This window comes from Astatotilapia calliptera, chromosome 11 (assembly GCF_964374335.1).
Source record: "Astatotilapia calliptera chromosome 11, fAstCal68.1, whole genome shotgun sequence".
NCBI classification, from domain to species: Eukaryota; Metazoa; Chordata; class Actinopteri; order Cichliformes; family Cichlidae; genus Astatotilapia; species Astatotilapia calliptera.
The window spans coordinates 32,724,148-32,741,759 of NC_137432.1; the positions used below are offsets into that span (position 1 = coordinate 32,724,148).

Here is a 17,612-nt window from a genome sequence, read left to right on the forward strand (position 1 = left end):
GTTTCAATGGAAAATGTTTTCATTATGTAGAAAAACAGAAACAGTTATTGGTGCCCTGGAACCTTTATCAATTTTCTGAAAGCTCGAGGCGATCCCGAACTTTTGAACAACAGTGTGTGACGCAAGTACAAGAACAAGGATGTTGCAAAATAATCAGTAAAAAAAAAAAATAAAAAAAATCTGCATTACTGTGTTAGAAAGTTAGGTCATGACTGGAAGTGGAACACAGATGCCTGGGAACAAACCACTGGGTCGTGAATAGACAGAGTTGAAGAGGAATATGAGATAAATTTTAATGTTTGGTTTGGTGTGATTCAGCTGAGAGATGAGATGCATTGATAAAAACAAACAGAAATAGCAGCTTTTGTTTCAGGAAAAAGGCAACTGCTTTGTCCGGATCCTCAGGTAACACTTTTCTTTCTTTTATTTATGAAAAGCACAGTTAGAAATGACCATCTGTTACAGACAAAAAGAGGAACTCAATTGTAAGATCACTTTCCAGTATAAATCCCCATCTGTATAGCAACTTATTTTTTTTCTTTGAAAAGAAAACATTGAATGGCAACCTGATTTAACAAATAAATGGTGTCTGCTAGAGACTTTACTTCTAGTATTTCTTCAGAGTCTACAAATTGTGCATATTGCTTCCCACCATTTAAGGAAAAAACCTGGAAAAATATTGTTTTAAAGCCTTTGACTCTCACTGACCAGATTCCACAGGGAAAAAAGAGATAGACTTAGCTTATTTCTGAAGAAAGAGTCCTAATGGAATATACTTACAGTAATAACTAATAACTAGGAACTAGAAAGGACTAAATATTGTTTGTTCTCAACAGATATCATCTTTCTTAACCAGAATAATGAAAACAAGTGTTTTCCTTCTGCTGCTCCTCTTAAGAACGAGTTCGACTTCCACTTATCGTAAGTGTGACATGAGAGTAATGTCTTAAATGTTAAAAATGGCGTATCAGCATCATACAAAATGTCCTTTAGCAACAGTCCTTGCCTCAGTAGCTATGAAAATGCCTGCTGCCAAGAGATAATACTCCTGATTTAAAAATCCACAAATGCTTAAGTGGGGGGTTATCACATAATTCAAAGATTTACATAATGCTAATTAACATGAGGCCTTAATGACAAACAAAAAATCACCTATGAGATTGGAAAGTTGTGCAGATGATCTACTAATGTGTGAAAAATGCTGGTGCAGACAGTTTATTTCTATAATATAGCAAAGTACAAAGTACAGGTATTTTCTGTATGTTTTTAATCGCCAGTAAAAAAGACAGGCAATGGGAAAGGGATTTATGCATTCTGATACAGGAGTGAAAAATGAAATCAGAAATCTATGGAAACTATGAGAAATCAGACTACATGCAGATTTAATCCACAGAAGGGTTACGCTATTGCAAACGACTCAACTGAAAACTTTGCAAATCAACAAACTAACTGCATGCGTAGAGAAAAACAGAATATTATTTACTGACACATTCAGAGTGGTCTGCTTGTAGGAGTCTTGTAAAATAATTATACTGACATGCTTGTTCAAAATACATTATAATATCAAATAATGTATCTTTATAATTTGACTGTCTGGACTGCTTAAAGTATTGGTGTTATTTTCTCCAAGACGACTAGTTTTGGACTTTCACAACTCTGGCAGCAAGTGCCTATAAGTAATTCATATACAGTATATTTTGGTTTTTAGAATTGTGTTCTGCATAAAAGTTTGTGGTTTATGTTGTCCTGCTGTAAAAGCTAGACTGACCTTTCTGAAGGTCATACTACAAAACAAACCTGTCTTGCATAAGCTAACTCAGAAAGGAAATAATTATAATACTTTATTAATTCCAGTAGAAATTAGGTCACATAAATAAATACCTCATAACTCATGTGCAACAACTTAGATGCTTGGGCAGTTTTGCTGTCTGTTTGAATGTCTTTCCTATTATTTTATCTTATTTCTGTGACTCCCTAATTCACAGAAAATGTGGCCTTGCGTGGTACAGCAGCCCAGTCGATCTCTGAGGACCACGTCCTCTCAGCTGCCCACAATGCAATTGATGGAAACCGTAACTCTGACTTCAGGGCGGGATCGTGCACACTCACTAGTGCACAGAACCGTCCCTGGTGGAGAGTGGACCTGCTTCAGTCCTACATCATCACTTCTGTCACCATCACCAACAGAGGAGACTGCTGTCATGAAAGGCTCAACGGGCTAAAGATCCACATAGGCAACTCTTTGAACAACGAAGGTTTAGGAAACCCAAAGTTAGTACAAATAAAGAAAAAATACAATCAATTTATACAGAGAGTTTTTTTATCTTTTATTTAGCCTTTTTCTGTTTCTCTTGGTGTTAGCGATCTTGGCTTACCGCTGTCTTTCAAACTGGATCAGTGATAGCAGTAGAGGTTGTTCCTTTGTTTGTCAGTTTTGAGAAAAGGGTTTATATCTCTGGACATGTGGTTATAGTTAAATCAAATATTGATAGTCTGAAAGCGGACAGTTAACAGTTTTGAAGGCTCAACATCTGTTACTTCATTTGCCATCATTTTTGCTCTATAACTTCCGGCTGCTTGCTACAGATATACCACTACTTAAAAATACATCTGAGCAGTATAAAGTCTGATTTGCTCTAAAGTTTGGCCCACAATTTGTTGGATTGACACAATTTTTGTGTCAGTCAAACCAATTTTGGAATTGATTTAAAACAGCTAATTGATATGTCAATGAAGTTAAAACTTCCAGATTTAATTTAAGGGAATAAGTGTATATGAATTATAACGATTTTTAAACACACATTTTCAAAGTCTCATAAGTTAAAGCTTGGCAGGCAGTTTTATGGCCAGGTTAGGCCTGTTCCCCGAGACTCCCTGAGGCTTTTTGTAGTAATTTTAAATATAAGACCGAAAACCATATTATCTGAAAATATACTGGAGGCAATCTGATGGTATAGGCAGTGTATGACTGAGAGTGTTTGAAGATGTTACTGCCATTTGAAGCAGCTGGATGAATCTTGAGGCATACAGGGTACAGAACTGCAGAACTCGTCAGATTCAGCTAAATACTGTAAAACTTACTGGACACTGTCCAAATGGACAGTGAAAAACTGAAGGCAGATAGACCCAGAAACAAGCAGCAACTGAAGGTAGCTGCAGTAAAGGCCTAGCAGAACATCTCAAGCAACTAAACAGCACTTGTTGATGTCCATGGGTTGTAGACGTCAAGCAGTTGTTCATTGTAAGGGGTTAAAAACAATCCTTACTTTTAAAATTATGTTAGTTTGTCCAATTAATTTTTAGCCTGTGATAATATATGTATTAAGACAGATGTAATTCCTAAACAACGATGTAATTTTAATCTTAAATCCCTTGAACCAAAGCTGAAAGCTGCATATCATTTGATTTAAAAACCTACAAAATGTCCAACAACTTATGGAACCAACTGTATTACTGACAATCACATGTTCTAATATGTTACCCTGGTAAGCTACACACAAGGACACTAAAGCTATATATCCTATATTTCTCTCTCACACACTTTTTGTTAGGGTTGGTGAAATTTCTGAAGTTGGTGCTGGCATATCCTTCAGTGTGACTTTCACTGATCGAGCAGAGGGGCGCTATGTTATATTGACTCTGCCTGGTTCAAGAAAGATTCTCACACTCTGTGAAGTGGAAGTCTATGGATACCGTTCTCCAACTGGTAAGAATATGAGCTATTACATAAAGATGGACAGTATGCAGCCTTACAGCCAAATTCGTAGGAATCCCAGTGATGCTAGTCTTATTAGTTTAAGAAAGAAAAAATTGTCTTAGGTAATATTGTTGGCATAGATAACATACATTTTCACTGCTATGCAGATGACACCCAATTTTATTTATCTAGAACCCAGAAAACAAAATGAATTTGTTAAGTTATATCCAATAGACATACTGCGCTGAATGATCTGTAATATTGTTCTCGGCCGGAAGTTTATAAACATGTTGCCTAACCAGGTGCTTACTGTGGACTGTATTACTTTTGTCTCCAGTAACACTGATGTATATTTAAGTCATTTTTGACCAGGATATGTTCATAAATGTGCATATTAAACAAATATGTAAGACTACGTTCTGTCATCTGCACAGTATTGGTAAAATTAGAAACATTTAGTCTCAGAAAGATGTTGAAAACCAGTCCATACTTTTTAGTATTCCAATTACTTATTATCAAATTGTTCTAAAAGATCCCTGAAGAGTCTTCAGTTGATCCAAAACACTAGTATTCAAAAAGGGACTCAAAAGAGAGATGATATTTTTCTATATTAACTTCTCATCATTGGTTTCCTGTTAAATTCAAGATTGAATTAACAATCTTCTCACGAACGAAGTCTGGAATGATCAGACCCCATCACATCTTAGAGCACTTTCATCTCCAAGTGTGGGCTTATTTCAGTTTTGGAGTATTTGTAAGTTGGGTTACATTCTCCGAGAGGTTTATTTTGGGTTTTCTTGTACTTTTCAGTTTTCCCAGTTTAGTTTTCCACAGCCAGTTTTTCTTTTCTATTTTTGTTATCTGCTTCAGTACCTGTTCTTATCATCTTCCTTAATAAACCGTTATAGTTATAGTTATAAATTGTTATAGTTTTGTCTCTCTGTGTTCTGCGTTTGGGTCCTCACGAAATCACATCTTCCTTGACATTACAAAGGTAAAATAGAAAGAGCCCTGGGGTATGAAACCCAGGTATCAAGCTGGTCTACACTCAGGCTGCTGGGGATTTGGGCTAGGAGATATGAGGAAAATAAAACATCACCATATGCTTAAATAACCTCAAAAACAAATCTTATTTTCAAAAATGTGATCACCTCAAATTACAGAAACAAAAGTCTAGATAGTGACTATAAAACGACTGACCAAGAACAGCCACAGGTATCACAGCTGGTTCATGTTTTCTTGGGTGTGGGGAGACGTTGACATGCGGAGTTTAAAACAGCCTTTTTGTAGTGGATGACTTTTCAGCTGGTGGAATAAATTCATGGTACTACAGCCTTTTGCGGCAAAAGTTTTTACAGCATGTTTTGCAAATTACTGCATTTTGCTCGACCTCCTTGTGAAACCCAAACGACAGGGAGTCTCATTCCCTCGCTTGTCTGAAACTCCCACTGTTGGCATATTTTTCCCTATCAGGTAGTATGAAAACATGCATGCTCAGCGTGTGACTTTGATATTATCTCTAACACAGTTAGTGCTTTGTCCTCTTTATTAATCATAGTCTCTATATGCTGTTCTTTTTTGTGTTTTGGTGCTCACCACACCAAAAAGAGCAAATCACTGCACCTGCACTGCAGTCTAGTTCTGCTGGAGGTCCTGTTAAAAAGAAGTTCTTCCTTTCACCATTACCAAGTGCTATTATAGGGGATCACCTGATCATTGGGAATTGATCTCAAATACTTAACCTTGGAACAGAAAAGAAATAATACATTGAAAAAGTCAATCAAATGGCATGCATTTCTTCAAGACTAACTGTAACTGTTAACAGCAAACACATGCAGATGTTGACAGTTATTTTTATCAATTTATTCCTTTTGCAGGAGACAATCTTGCACTTGAAGGAAAAGCCACACAGTCATCGTTGTATGGATTTGGATTTGCATACAATGCCATCGATGGAAATCGTAACAGCAAGTGGGAAGAGGGCTCCTGCACTCACACAAACAACAACATCAGCCCCTGGTGGCGTCTTAATTTGCGCAAAACCCATAAAGTGTTTTCTGTTAAAATTGTCAACATTGACTCTAACCCCGAACGGCTCAACGGAGCTGAGATTCGCATTGGAGATTCCCTTGACAACAATGGCAACAACAACCCCAGGTAGTTTAAAGACTGTTGACTTTTGAAGTCTGTTAAAATCTGTAAAAACACCTGGCAAGTTGCTCCCAGTACCGATGCCAGTTTCACAGACTTTGTGGAAACAACAGAAAAGCCGTTCAGTCTCACAAATGGCAGAAATTCCTTTTATAATATAATTTTAATTGCCATGATGAGAATGGTGGTGTAGACTTGTTTTACTATTTTAGCTCTACCCAAATGTAGAAACTACCCAAAACAAAACACAAAAACATGCATGTGTAGTCCTCCAACAAACCTGAACTGAAAAGTGTATATAGCTCTCAAAATCCCTGTGTGTTTTTTAATTTAAGACATTTTTTAAAATACAAAACTTGCTAACCTTTTTGTTTCATCTGCCAGGTGTGCAGTGATCACAAACATCGCGGGAGGTGCTGTTGCTAATTTCACATGCAATGGAATGGACGGCCGCTATGTGAACATTGTCATCCCGGCCCGAGAAGAGTTCCTTAGTCTGTGTGAAGTTGAAGTGTATGGATCTAAACTTGATTAGGTTCATAACATTCAACTTTTACACATGATCATATGAACCAAAACTCAACTGTCACTTACTAATCACTCATCTATCTATCTATCTATCTATCTATCTATCTATCTATCTATCTATCTATCTATCTATCTATCTATCTATCTATCTATCTATCTATAACTGAATTCCCACACAGCTCATTTTAAGTTTTTCTGTGACTGCATGATGAGACTTTAGGATAGAGGACTGAAAATACTTTGTAAGATAAATACAGACAATATAAAAGCAAAATCAGATAAACATGTATACAACCTGCACATTGTGATAGATGTCTGGAAATGTTTTCAGCTCCAAATTTTTTTTCCTACCATAAGCAATTGATGGATTGTCATTGTACCTGCTGAAGAAAGAAAAAGCTGTATGTAATGATTATTGAAATACAATAAAACCATTTAAAACCTTTCTTTTCATTTTATTATTTATTTGTCATTTAGACAATTTTCTACATTTTAAAAATAATAACTTTTTATTTTTTTTTTATTATGTGCTGTATTTAAAAGGTGTGGGGAGAAATTTAACATAATTTCATTTAGACGTTTAATACTAGAATGTCAAAGTGCTTCCATGTTTTATGCTAGCTGACCAGTATGAGTTATACAACATTTTAATGTCTAATAAAAAAAAAGGGACTGGTGGTTTAATGCTATATTTATTTTTTTTATTATTATTATTATATTTTAGAATTTTTATTTTTAAAGTTATAGTTATTGAGAGCATCGTTACAGTCCATTCATGTGGTGACACTAAACTGTGTAATACTTACCCAAGCAGAGAGTGAGGTAACGACATGCAAATATTTTGATAGGCCTTCATGTTGACTCAACTGTTAAGTACAAAGTTCAGTAATCAACAAAATGCTGACTTTTTGAATTATATGGAAAACCAAAAAAACATAACCTGTAGATAAAGGTGTAACTACAACATCACAATGACAACTGGAAATATTGTTTTTTTTTTTTGTTTGTTTTTTGTTTTTTTTGGCCTGTCCCGTTTGGCTCTTTTGCCATCAGAATTGTTGTCTAAAGGCAAAGAAAGGTGCCCAACGGATTTACTTTACCAAACTGACCATCCCAGCCTTGCCGTAATGGTCCATTTGATTCACCTTTTATTGTTTATTTTATTTTCACTTACTGAATACGGGACAGACTTGACTGGGGGAAAGAAGGGGAGAAAGAAAGAGGGAAAGAGAAACAGCTGAGAAGAGGGACGGGGGAGAAGGGCAAAAGACAAAAACCAACAGAACGGGCAGAGAAAAAAAATGCATATATCAATCACCTGGATCACCTGCTGAGAAAGAAAAAAGAAAGCAAGCAGAAGAGAACAAGAGTAATAGAATAAACAACATCACAATGATATATGGGAATATGACAGTAAATACTAAATGTTAAACATTATTGTGCAGCACATAAGATCAACAGAACACAGTGTGCTTTGAGGTAGGAGCCAAAAAGGGTGTAGTTTGTGGGTGTGATCACCCGTGTGTACACCTGTGAGCATGGACGCGCTTGTTTTTTGTTTTTTTAAAAGGTTCCTTCATGTAATAATCTGCTAGAGGGTGTGGGGGGGCCACAGCCCCGTCCTCCAGGGCGTGAAGCAGGTGTGGAGGAGATCAAAACTCCAGACATCCAGAGGCCCCCAGAACACAAGAGACCAAGGAAGACCAACAGAGGGGCAGCTGCGCCACTGTCCCGGAAAGAGCTGAGGAGAGTCCCAGATGAGGGCTCACTCAGCAGCCGCGGAGCAGAAGCCAGGGGGAGTTGCAGTGACGCGCCCGTGAGCTCCGCCGGCAGCCAGCTGCGCCTGAGTGACCGAGCCCCAGGCCGAGAGGCCGGGGGCACCCCACCTCCGAAGTGGCCCGAGCGAGCCCCAGGCTCCAGGCCCCGATAAGCGGCCGCCAAGGAGTGAGCCGGTGTGTACCTGGACGCCCATCCCCGGACACAAAGAACCACCAACGCACCGATGTCTGAGGGGGTCCGCCACTGGCAGGGGAAGTGGTGGTAGGGGGAGATAGGCCTCCAAACCTTGGAGGGCCTGAGATGTCCCCAGAGAGGTGGCGCCTGACACCCAACCTGACATATAGACACAGACATACAGGCACACACATACAAACATCCATTCCCACCCTCATGCTCTCATATGCACTTACTCCACACTCAACCAACGTGGAGACAGACATAAAGAGACGCTGTACACCAGAGGCGGAGCCAGACATTTGAAACACCCGGGGCTTAGCCCAAAAGGATAGTATGCATGTGGGATTTTTTTTCCCTTGGGGGGGGGGGGGGGGGGGGGGGGTAGAAATGACTGAAAGATTAATTGGCTCTGTTTTGAGTTTTGTTCAAAAAAGAATGACTTCATATAGGGAAAAATATATATCACATGTGCAGAACACCTTAAACTAGTTTTTTAATTAAGCAGCAAGGCAGAACAAAGTCGGGGCTGTATCAAGACACGAGGACTAAACCCCAATTCAACCAGACCAAGAACTGATCCAGAATTAAAACAGGACTACAACAGTTCAAAATCAGCACTACTTGGGACTTAACCAAGACAGAACCAGAATCAGAACTAGATGATAGTAGCACTAAAAATCATCATAGACCTGCACTACATTTATTTTTTAATTTTACCAAAGTACAATATTTAGATTGAGAAAGGTTTATATAATTATTTAGCCTTGTTGTGCAAACAAGCCTTCATAACTTAATAAATATAGAATTTGAAAAATAACAAACCTAAAAAGAAACACTAGGTATGAGATACACGAGTACCTATGATACAGTGATACTTTTGGTAAACAACCATTTGACTAACATGTGTGTCTCACCTGCTCTTGTTCATCTCTGTTCTGTCCTCATTCTCCATCTCCCTCTCTGTTCCTCTCTCTCTCTCTTTGTGCTGACAATCATCAAATATACAGATATTTACAAACTCTTCAGATAAAAACACAAACACTTTTTAATTGTAACATCAAATCAGACTAAATGTTTATTTTTTTAGATTGATAAATATAAAAAACATATTTGTTAACTTTAAGAGTAAAGAGAGAAATCGTCTGTATTTCTTAATTGCAAATGGCACCAAATTGTATTCAAAATTGAGCCACACTTATGGAGCTCCACAGTTCTTTTCCTGGTGTTTTGGTTGACATCTCTTGATTTTCCCATGTCAAAGAAACAGACTCTGTGTTTTGCCTTATATGCATCCACAGGTGTGCCACCTGTTTACTCACATGGACTCTACTAACCTATCAGAAGCTTCTTCAGCTCAGAATGGAATTGGCTGGAGTTTTCTTATTAATTAACAATAAACTTAGTGTACATGTACTCCTAAATTTGATGAAAGTGATAAAAAACAGAAAGCTCTGTCTCTCTTTATTGTGACATTTAACTAATTCAAAAGATATTTCAATATTTATCTAAAACAAAAGTTTACTCTAAATTGATGTTGTGCAGTAAAAATGTTTTATGTTTTCTCCCTAAAGTGTAAATATCTGGTTACAAATGTGAATATCCTGCTGTGTACTGAAATTCCTCTTGTTTTGCATACAAATATACTGAACAACATACAAAGCATAATATATAAAATAACATTTACCTGAGTTTTTCTTTGAAAGAACCCTCTAATGTCCATTCTTATATTTCAGTACATAACTGAAACCGATTTAGTCGGGGAGGGTAAGAACTGAAAATATGAAATAAACACATGTAAGCTAAGACTCTCTAAAAAAAAATAGCATTTGTTCGGCTTTTCATTTCGCCATTTGTTGATTCACTTGAAGAGCAAGTAACGTAATATTGGTCAAGTGATCAGTTTGATATCAATCTTTCGTGATACACCGTCATATTTACATTATTTGTACAGTACGAATGATTTGCTTTGGTACCTGGTCAAACTTAAGCTCTCCTTAGTATGGCTGGCTCCGTCTCTCCAACAGCGCACTGACGGGCAGCAGCTGCCCCGCCCCCTCGCTCAGTCGCTTAGTGCCTGAGCTTGGATCATACCAATATCAGGGGGGGATTCACGCACAGTCGTAAATTCCCACAGTGTGCACTATGTGCTTCGAATATTGTGTGTACTTTTTGTTTTATACAGTTGTCAGCCAGGCATCTAACTATGAAAAAATTGCACTCCAAAATACCCCGGGCTTCTGACAAAACAACCCGGGCTTAAGCCCAGTAAGCCACCCCCACGCTCCGCCCCTGCTGTACACACGATCACACTCCCCAAGCGTACTCTACAAACCGGGTCTAGGTGCCCCCGCCCCTGGAGGGGGGGGAACTGCACCCAGACCCAGGTGGTGTTTCCCTTTTCCCTGCGGTACTAGAATACTAGAATGTCAAAGTGCTTCCATGTTTTATGCTAGCTGACCAGTATGAGTTATACAACATTTTAATGTTTAATTAAAAAAAAGGGACTGGTGGTTTTATGCTATATTTATTTTTATTATTATTATTATATTTTAGATTTTTTATTTTTAAAGTTATAGTTATTGAGAGCATCGTTACAGTCCATTCATGTGGTGACACTAAACTGTGTAATACTTACCCAAGCAGAGAGTGAGGTAACGACATGCAAATATTTTGATAGGCCTTCATGTTGACTCAACTGTTAAGTACAAAGTTCAGTAATCAACAAAATGCTGACTTTTTGAATTATATGGAAAACCAAAAAAAACATAACCTGTAGATAAAGGTGTAACTACAACATCACAATGACAACTGGAAATATTGTTACAGTGTACAACACAACTAATATCGGTCTTTTGATGATGTGTTTAAATTGTGGAAGACAAAAGAGATGTAAAAAGATAAAAGACTTAACGCAGTAATTTCCAGTCAAATAGCACTGTGAGACCTGAATGTGCATTAATGCTCTGTAACATGTTTGCAAGACTATCACTTGATATGACTGGAGGGTGTTGATGACTAATGTGACTTAAAATCCCCCTCCAGAGATTTGACTGCAAGTCGACTCCTTGATCTCAATGAAGAAGTTGTTTGTTCCACAGATGACCATTTACTAGTCATTGGTTCTGACCAAGAATAAATCATTTTCTGTTACTTCTGCCAGGATGCTTGTTTTCCTTTTTTTTCCAGCAGGTGATCTAGCAGATTTTTAGTGTCTTTCCTCACGGTCCCTCTTCTTTTTTTCAACTTCTCTTGTCTACATCTTTCACTTTCCTATCCCTCGGTCATGTCTCTTCCAATTGTAATAACTTAAAAGTAAAAAATAAATTAGTAATAAAGTTCAATAAAGTGGAGCAGTATGGCAAAACCGTAATGATCCACTCGGGAAAACAAAGTCAAATAGTAATATTAAACACGAAAATCAAATCAAATCAAATCAAATCACTTTTTATTGTCACATCACATGTGCAGGCACACTGGCACAGCACATGCGAGTGAAATTCTTGTGTGCGAGCCCCACAAGCAAGAGATGTGCAAACACAACAACACAAACGAGCAAAATACAAGAATGGCCAACCTGAAACTAATAAATATATCGTTAGCTTCATAGCATAATTGCCTAAGTCATTGACTTAGTCCAATGACTTAGGCAATTATGCTATGAAGCTAACGATATGTACAATATATAATAGTGTATGCATTTCTGGATGTGTATACTAAATATTTTCCTACGTGTGTGTGTGTGTGTGTGTGTGTGTGTGTGTACACACAAAGTGCATTATATAAACATTGTCAAAACATTTCAAGCTGTCCAAAGGTGATAAGTGGTGGGAGTAAACTCTGTAATGTAATGTGATTGGATAGTGTCCATGCTGAATATGGTATTTAAAGTAAATAGTAATGATAAGCTTTGCCTTGCCTGAGAGTTGACTCTTTTTTTGATTACGTGAACAAATTCAGGGTAAGAATTAACATTTTTATTTCAGTCATCTTACATTTTTCAACAATTCACTGTATTAAGGAACTTTTTGACAGATTTGCACTTGACTGTGCATGTATTCAGTTTTTGTACTCCAGTACCTGCACATTTGGAAAAACCTAAATTACCTAACCTAAATCTTTTTTTATCTTCTTTGTATCAAACAGAATTATGAGCTTCAGTAGAGCATCTCTTTTGCTCCTCTTTGTGCAGATGTCCTCAGTCTTCACTTACCGTAAGTACGATGTACAAATACCAGCACATTAGGATCAATTATAAAAGATCACTAGATGCAGTAGTATTATTTTTAACTGTAAAACAAATGTGAATGTACATAAAAATGGCATGCTGATCCAATCATAGTAGAATTAAAAAAATAAAAGTGGACATCCTAACTGTATAAAAAAAAGATCACCAAAGTTAATGACATGTATTGATTGTGCAAATTTCATGGCGTTCCATCCAATACGTGTTAAGTCAAATCTGTAAAAAAACAACAACAAAATATTAACCTCTTGAAGATGATGCCCAAAAGCTAAGCAATAACCAAAATGAACTGATCGAGAAAGTCATGTGTGTTGTTACTACTTGGAACCCTAAAGGCTCAACTTTCATGTCAAGCTAATGATCGTAGATTGAACACACAGGTTTTTGGATGATATCAATTCCTCCAAAGGAAAAACAAAGCTGATGAAAATATGTTTATATCTTTTACAGAAAATGTGGCTTTACGTGGAAAAGCCACGCAGTCAAGTCTAATCGACCCGGGTGGATTTGCAGCAGCGGGTAATGCTAACGATGGAAACCGTAAATCTCACTTTAATTATGGATCATGCAGTCACACTGCAACAGAGGCAAACCCCTGGTGGAGAGTAGACTTGCTGGAGTCCTATATAATCACCTCCATGATCATCACCAATCGAGAAGACTGTTGCGAAGAAAGGATCAATGGAGCAGAGATTCATATTGGCAACAAGTTACAAGACAATGGCGCTGCAAACCCACGGTGAGTCACTGATAATTTCCAGTGTATTCAGTATTTATCTGAAACTTTTCTGTATAATAGAAAGACTTGAGACTACAGGCTTCTTCCTCTCTTTTAGGGTTGCTATAATTTCTTCAATTCCTGCAGGGAGCTCACACACCATAACTTTCAGTAATCGTGTGGAGGGACGTTATGTCACTGTGCTGTCACAGGTTCAAACAGAATTCTTACACTCTGTGAAGTGGAGGTTTATGGGTATCATGCCCCAACTGGTAAGAAATTAAACAACACCCTTTTCTTTCTCACCATACTTTTTTTGTATGTCTCTACCAGCTTTGCACATCTAGAGACTGAAATTCTTGCCCATTCTTCTTCAGCAGTTTTCAGATCTTTCCACAGATTCTCGATTGGATTTAGATCTGGACTTTGACTGGGCCATTCTAACACATGAATGTTTTGTTTTAAACCACTCCATTGTTGCCCTGGCCCCTGGCTTTATGTTTTGGGTCGTTGTCCTGCTGGAAGGTGAACCTCCGCCCCAGTCTCAAGTCTTTTGCAGACTCCAAGAGGTTTTCTTCCAAGATTGCCCTGTATTTGGCTCCATCCATCTTCTCATCAACTCTGACCAGCTTCCCTGTCCCTGCTGAAGAGAAGCACCCCCAGAACTTTGTGCAGTGCACGACTAATAGTTGTCCTATGGACAGATTCCCCCACCTGAGCTGTAGATCTCTGCAGCTCGTCTACAGTCACCATGGGCCTCTTGGCTGCATTTCTGATCAGCGCTCTCCTTGTTCGGCCTGTGAGTTTAGGTGGACGGCCTTGTCTTGGTAGGTTTACAGTTGTGCCATACTCCTTCCATTTCTGAATGATCGCTTGAACAGTGCTCCGTGGGATGTTCAAGGCTTGGGAAATCTTTTTGTAGCCTAAGCCTGCTTTAAATTTCTCAATAACTTTATCCCTGACCTGTCTGGTGTGTTCTTTGGACTTCATGGTGTTGTTGCTCCCAATATTCTCTTAGACAACCTCTGAGGCCGTCACAGAGCAGCTGTATTTGTACTGACATTAGATTACACACAGGTGCACTCTATTTAGTCATTAGCACTCATCAGGCAATGTCTATGGGCAGCTGACTGCACTCAGACCAAAGGGGGCTGAATAATTACGCACACCCCACTTTGCAGTTATTTGTAAAAAATGTTTGAAATCATGTATGATTTTCGTTCCACTTCTCACGTGTACACCACTTTGTGTTGGTCTTTCACGTGGAATTCCAATAAAATTGATTCATGTTTGTAGCTGTAATGTGACAAAATGTGGGAAAGTTCAAGGGGGCCGAGTACTTTTGCAAGCCACTATAGTCACTGCTGAACTGTACTCTGGAAAACTGAGGAAGCGAGCAGCTCTCTTCCAGGAAGATGCCAAAAAGTGTAACCATTAAACTGTTGAGAAAAAATTTAAAAAACAAGTACGGCACAGTTTTTAAAATTTCAGTTGGCTCCACAAACCCCCCCCCCCCCCAAAAAAAAAAACAAAAGTTGTGAGAGCTTGTTTAAAGGTCTCTGCGTTGATCATCTCATCCATTCAAGTAAACTGTCTTGATGTGTCTGTGATGAGAACATAAATCCCTCAACCTTATTTTGCAGGAGAGAACCTTGCACTCCAAGGAAAAGCCACACAGTCATCAGTGCAGCCCTTAGGGCTTGCATATAACGCCATAGATGGAAATCGTAACAGCAACCCAGAAAAAGGATCCTGCACTCAGACAAGCTATGACAACATCCCCTGGTGGCGACTTGACCTGCGCAAAACACACAAAGTGTTTTCTGTTAAGATAGTCAACTCTGATTCTGACCCAGAACGACTCAACAGGGCTGAGATTCGCATTGGAGACTCTCTTGACAACAATGGAAACAGCAATCCCAGGTACTTTACAGAATAAAAACTGAAAGCATTATAATTTAGCATAATTTAAAGCATTATCAAATTGGACCTCAGTTGGGATTTTTGTCTTTTACAGTCTTGATGGCAGCAGCAGTACATTAATCAATACACTCTGTGACTCCAACCATTAAGCAAAAACATTAATAGATTAAACTTGCCAGCTTTCTCCTTCATGGTCAGCTCCTTGTGCAGCTCTAAGTGAAATCTGAAGAACCCAGCGTTATTCAAAACCATTACATCAGAGACATGGTGAAAGTATCCAGGTTAATCAAGTGATTTCTGCTTCCTTTGCCAGGTGTGCTGTGATCACAAGTATCCCTGCAGGCGGCATTCAAGAGTTCCAATGCAACGGGATGGATGGCCGCTACGTTAACGTTGTCATCCCAGGAAGAGAGGAATATCTGAGTCTGTGCGAAGTGGAGGTTTATGGTTCTGTCCTGGATTAGGTGGAAAAATTATTTCACTTACGGAATTTTAACAAATCAAAAGAAATCCATCACTCTATGACAACTGGGGTAGGCCATCATAGGCAGGGGACACAGTGCCAATTTATCAGAATAGAATCAGAAGGCTAATAAAGAGAGACCTGTATTCCAATCTGAGCATCACACACTGACTTTGTGTAAACAACAGCTAAAGAACAGTTAGCTAAAGGCAGTTACTCACGAGACATTCAGCCTCACCATTACAACCAAACAGGTGTTGTGATCAGGTCAGTGGGCGAGTTTCTCCCAATGCTGTCAGGACATATTTGATGCGACTCTTGAATGTCTACAAAGGCAGTGCAGAGCGCAAAGAAAGCATGACGAATACAGCCAACAAAAAAATAAATGGAAAATACACCAGATTCAAATAAATCAATAAACAATCTTTTTAAAAATTCAAATAAATGCTTGATTTGTGCTTTTCACATCTACATTTAAGACAAAGCAATGGTGCTCACTCCAAATATTTTATTTTTTAAATACAGAAAATATAGACAAATAGAAAAAACATCAGAAACACAACGAGGCCAGAGAGTGGAATAAAGTGATTTTGTCAAAGTGTCTGGGAAAGTGTGACAATGGCACAGTTGCTTAAAACCGGGCACTTGCAAGCTCGCTTGTACACCATTAAAATCTTCAGACATTAATTCGCCACATTTATTCACATCACAGAAACGACTTTTTCCCAACCGTGAAGATAACAGTTTTCAACAAAAAAAAAAATCTTATCTTATTCCTGATTCCAAAGTCAGGTAAATTATTCACCCCAAGACACATCTTTAATCTGTCAAGAAAACAAACAAAATCAGCTTTTTTTATATAAACTAAAACAATCATTGATACATTTTTATAAATGACTGGAGGAAATATCTTATGAAGAAAAGTGGCAATAGAAAAAACACCTGAGTGGTGACGGTTGAGTTACTCCTGTTGGTGAAGGTGGTTCACTCCTCTCACAGGAATAGTTTTACATTTTTAAAAGAGCCACACTCACCACATGTCTGTATACCAAATATTAAGCTATAGCCAACAAGTTTGTGTCTCACCTTAGCACAAGGACTGGGAGGAAAAACAAGCAAACAAACGAAACTTGAACATGGAATTGTGATTTTGTAGGAAAACATTTTCATCACACCACCTAAGAGCAGCACAGTGTGATAAACAGCTGTTTCTGCAGGTCGTGCACCACGGCGAGTTGTGGTGCTGCAGGGTGTAAAACACAAGTGTACGAAAGTGTATTGTGCCGGTTTTTATTGTCATTTTAATATTAATTACACATCAGTAAAGAAGCTCAGAGATTCATAGATTATACAGAGGGATACAAGTCTGAAAAGATTAAAAAACTCCTTTACCAGGAGTCATGGCACTTATGAATCTTAACAGGCATAAAACTGACTTCAAGGGTTTATTGAATCTGATTATTATTAAGACAAATAAACCAACCAAATCTCTGAAATAGGGAAAACTGCAGCATTACAGGCAAATCCATGTTTACCCAAATTAAAATATTTCAACTTTGATGAGAAATTTGCTTTGCAATGTAAAAATCCCACGAGAATGGTCTCTGAGGTTCGTTCCTGACACCACAGACAATCAGAAATGCAGGACAAGCTTCACTGTTTGTAGGCGGCTGAAGCTGAACGGTTAAACTCTGTACAGATGTATTTTGAGGGAATGAGCAAAATCTTAGTTCTTTATTGTAAATTGTGAAAATATTAATGTAACTTGAGCCATCAGCTGTTGATCAAGCCATCGACTTTTAGACGTGAAGATTCAGGTTTATTTAAACAAGTAATTCATGGCCTAGGTGGTTTTTAGAAAGCTGACCTTGAGTTCGAAGTCACTGGGATTCAAACTCGTCTGAGATTTTTAGCAGACAGACCTACAATATGA

At 38.2% G+C, this 17,612-nt stretch overlaps 1 protein-coding gene, 1 long non-coding RNA gene and 1 pseudogene across 5 annotated transcripts; 2 read left to right on the forward strand and 1 right to left on the reverse strand.

Moving 5' to 3' along the window:
• The first annotated feature begins 184 nt into the window (after positions 1–184).
• LOC113032683 (uncharacterized) lies at positions 185–6,822 on the forward strand. Of its 2 annotated transcripts, XR_013912167.1 has the most exons (7): positions 215–405; positions 837–921; positions 1,986–2,271; positions 3,552–3,706; positions 5,575–5,854; positions 6,233–6,454; positions 6,504–6,644. XR_013912167.1 is itself a non-coding variant. In XM_026185715.2 (6 exons), exons 2-6 carry the CDS (start codon positions 861–863, stop codon positions 6,381–6,383), a joined length of 933 nt encoding a protein of 310 aa, XP_026041500.2. In that variant the 5' UTR covers positions 185–405; positions 837–860; the 3' UTR covers positions 6,384–6,822. The 2 variants fall into 2 exon arrangements, 1 of the variants encoding a protein (XP_026041500.2); XM_026185715.2 differs by having other exon boundaries at positions 185–405; positions 6,233–6,822.
• Positions 6,823–7,570: 748 nt separating this feature from the next.
• On the reverse strand, positions 7,571–10,446 carry LOC145431861 (uncharacterized). 2 transcript variants are annotated; one of them, XR_013912168.1, is made up of 4 exons: positions 10,306–10,446; positions 10,017–10,103; positions 9,247–9,317; positions 7,571–7,703 (listed from the first exon to the last, which is right to left on the reverse strand). It is a non-coding gene; the product is annotated as an uncharacterized LOC145431861 (long non-coding RNA). The 2 variants fall into 2 exon arrangements; XR_013912169.1 differs by having other exon boundaries at positions 7,571–7,706.
• Positions 10,447–12,198: 1,752 nt separating this feature from the next.
• LOC113032678 (uncharacterized) lies at positions 12,199–16,124 on the forward strand (annotated as a pseudogene). The gene is made up of 6 exons (XR_013912166.1): positions 12,199–12,290; positions 12,476–12,543; positions 13,026–13,314; positions 13,412–13,565; positions 14,937–15,216; positions 15,530–16,124. The product of XR_013912166.1 is annotated as an uncharacterized LOC113032678 (transcript).
• Positions 16,125–17,612: the final 1,488 nt, after the last annotated feature.

What these genes read in the sequence shown, in the direction of transcription:
- LOC113032683 (XM_026185715.2), top strand. Translation starts at nt 861, where the DNA reads ATGAAAACAAGTGTTTTCCTTCTGCTGCTCCTCTTAAGAACGAGTTCG. An exon ending in GAGTTCGACTTCCACTTATC is followed by an intron (nt 922 to 1,985) that starts GTAAGTGTGACA and finishes CCTAATTCACAG; the next exon opens with AAAATGTGGCCTTGCGTGGT. An exon ending in TGGATACCGTTCTCCAACTG is followed by an intron (nt 3,707 to 5,574) that starts GTAAGAATATGA and finishes TTCCTTTTGCAG; the next exon opens with GAGACAATCTTGCACTTGAA.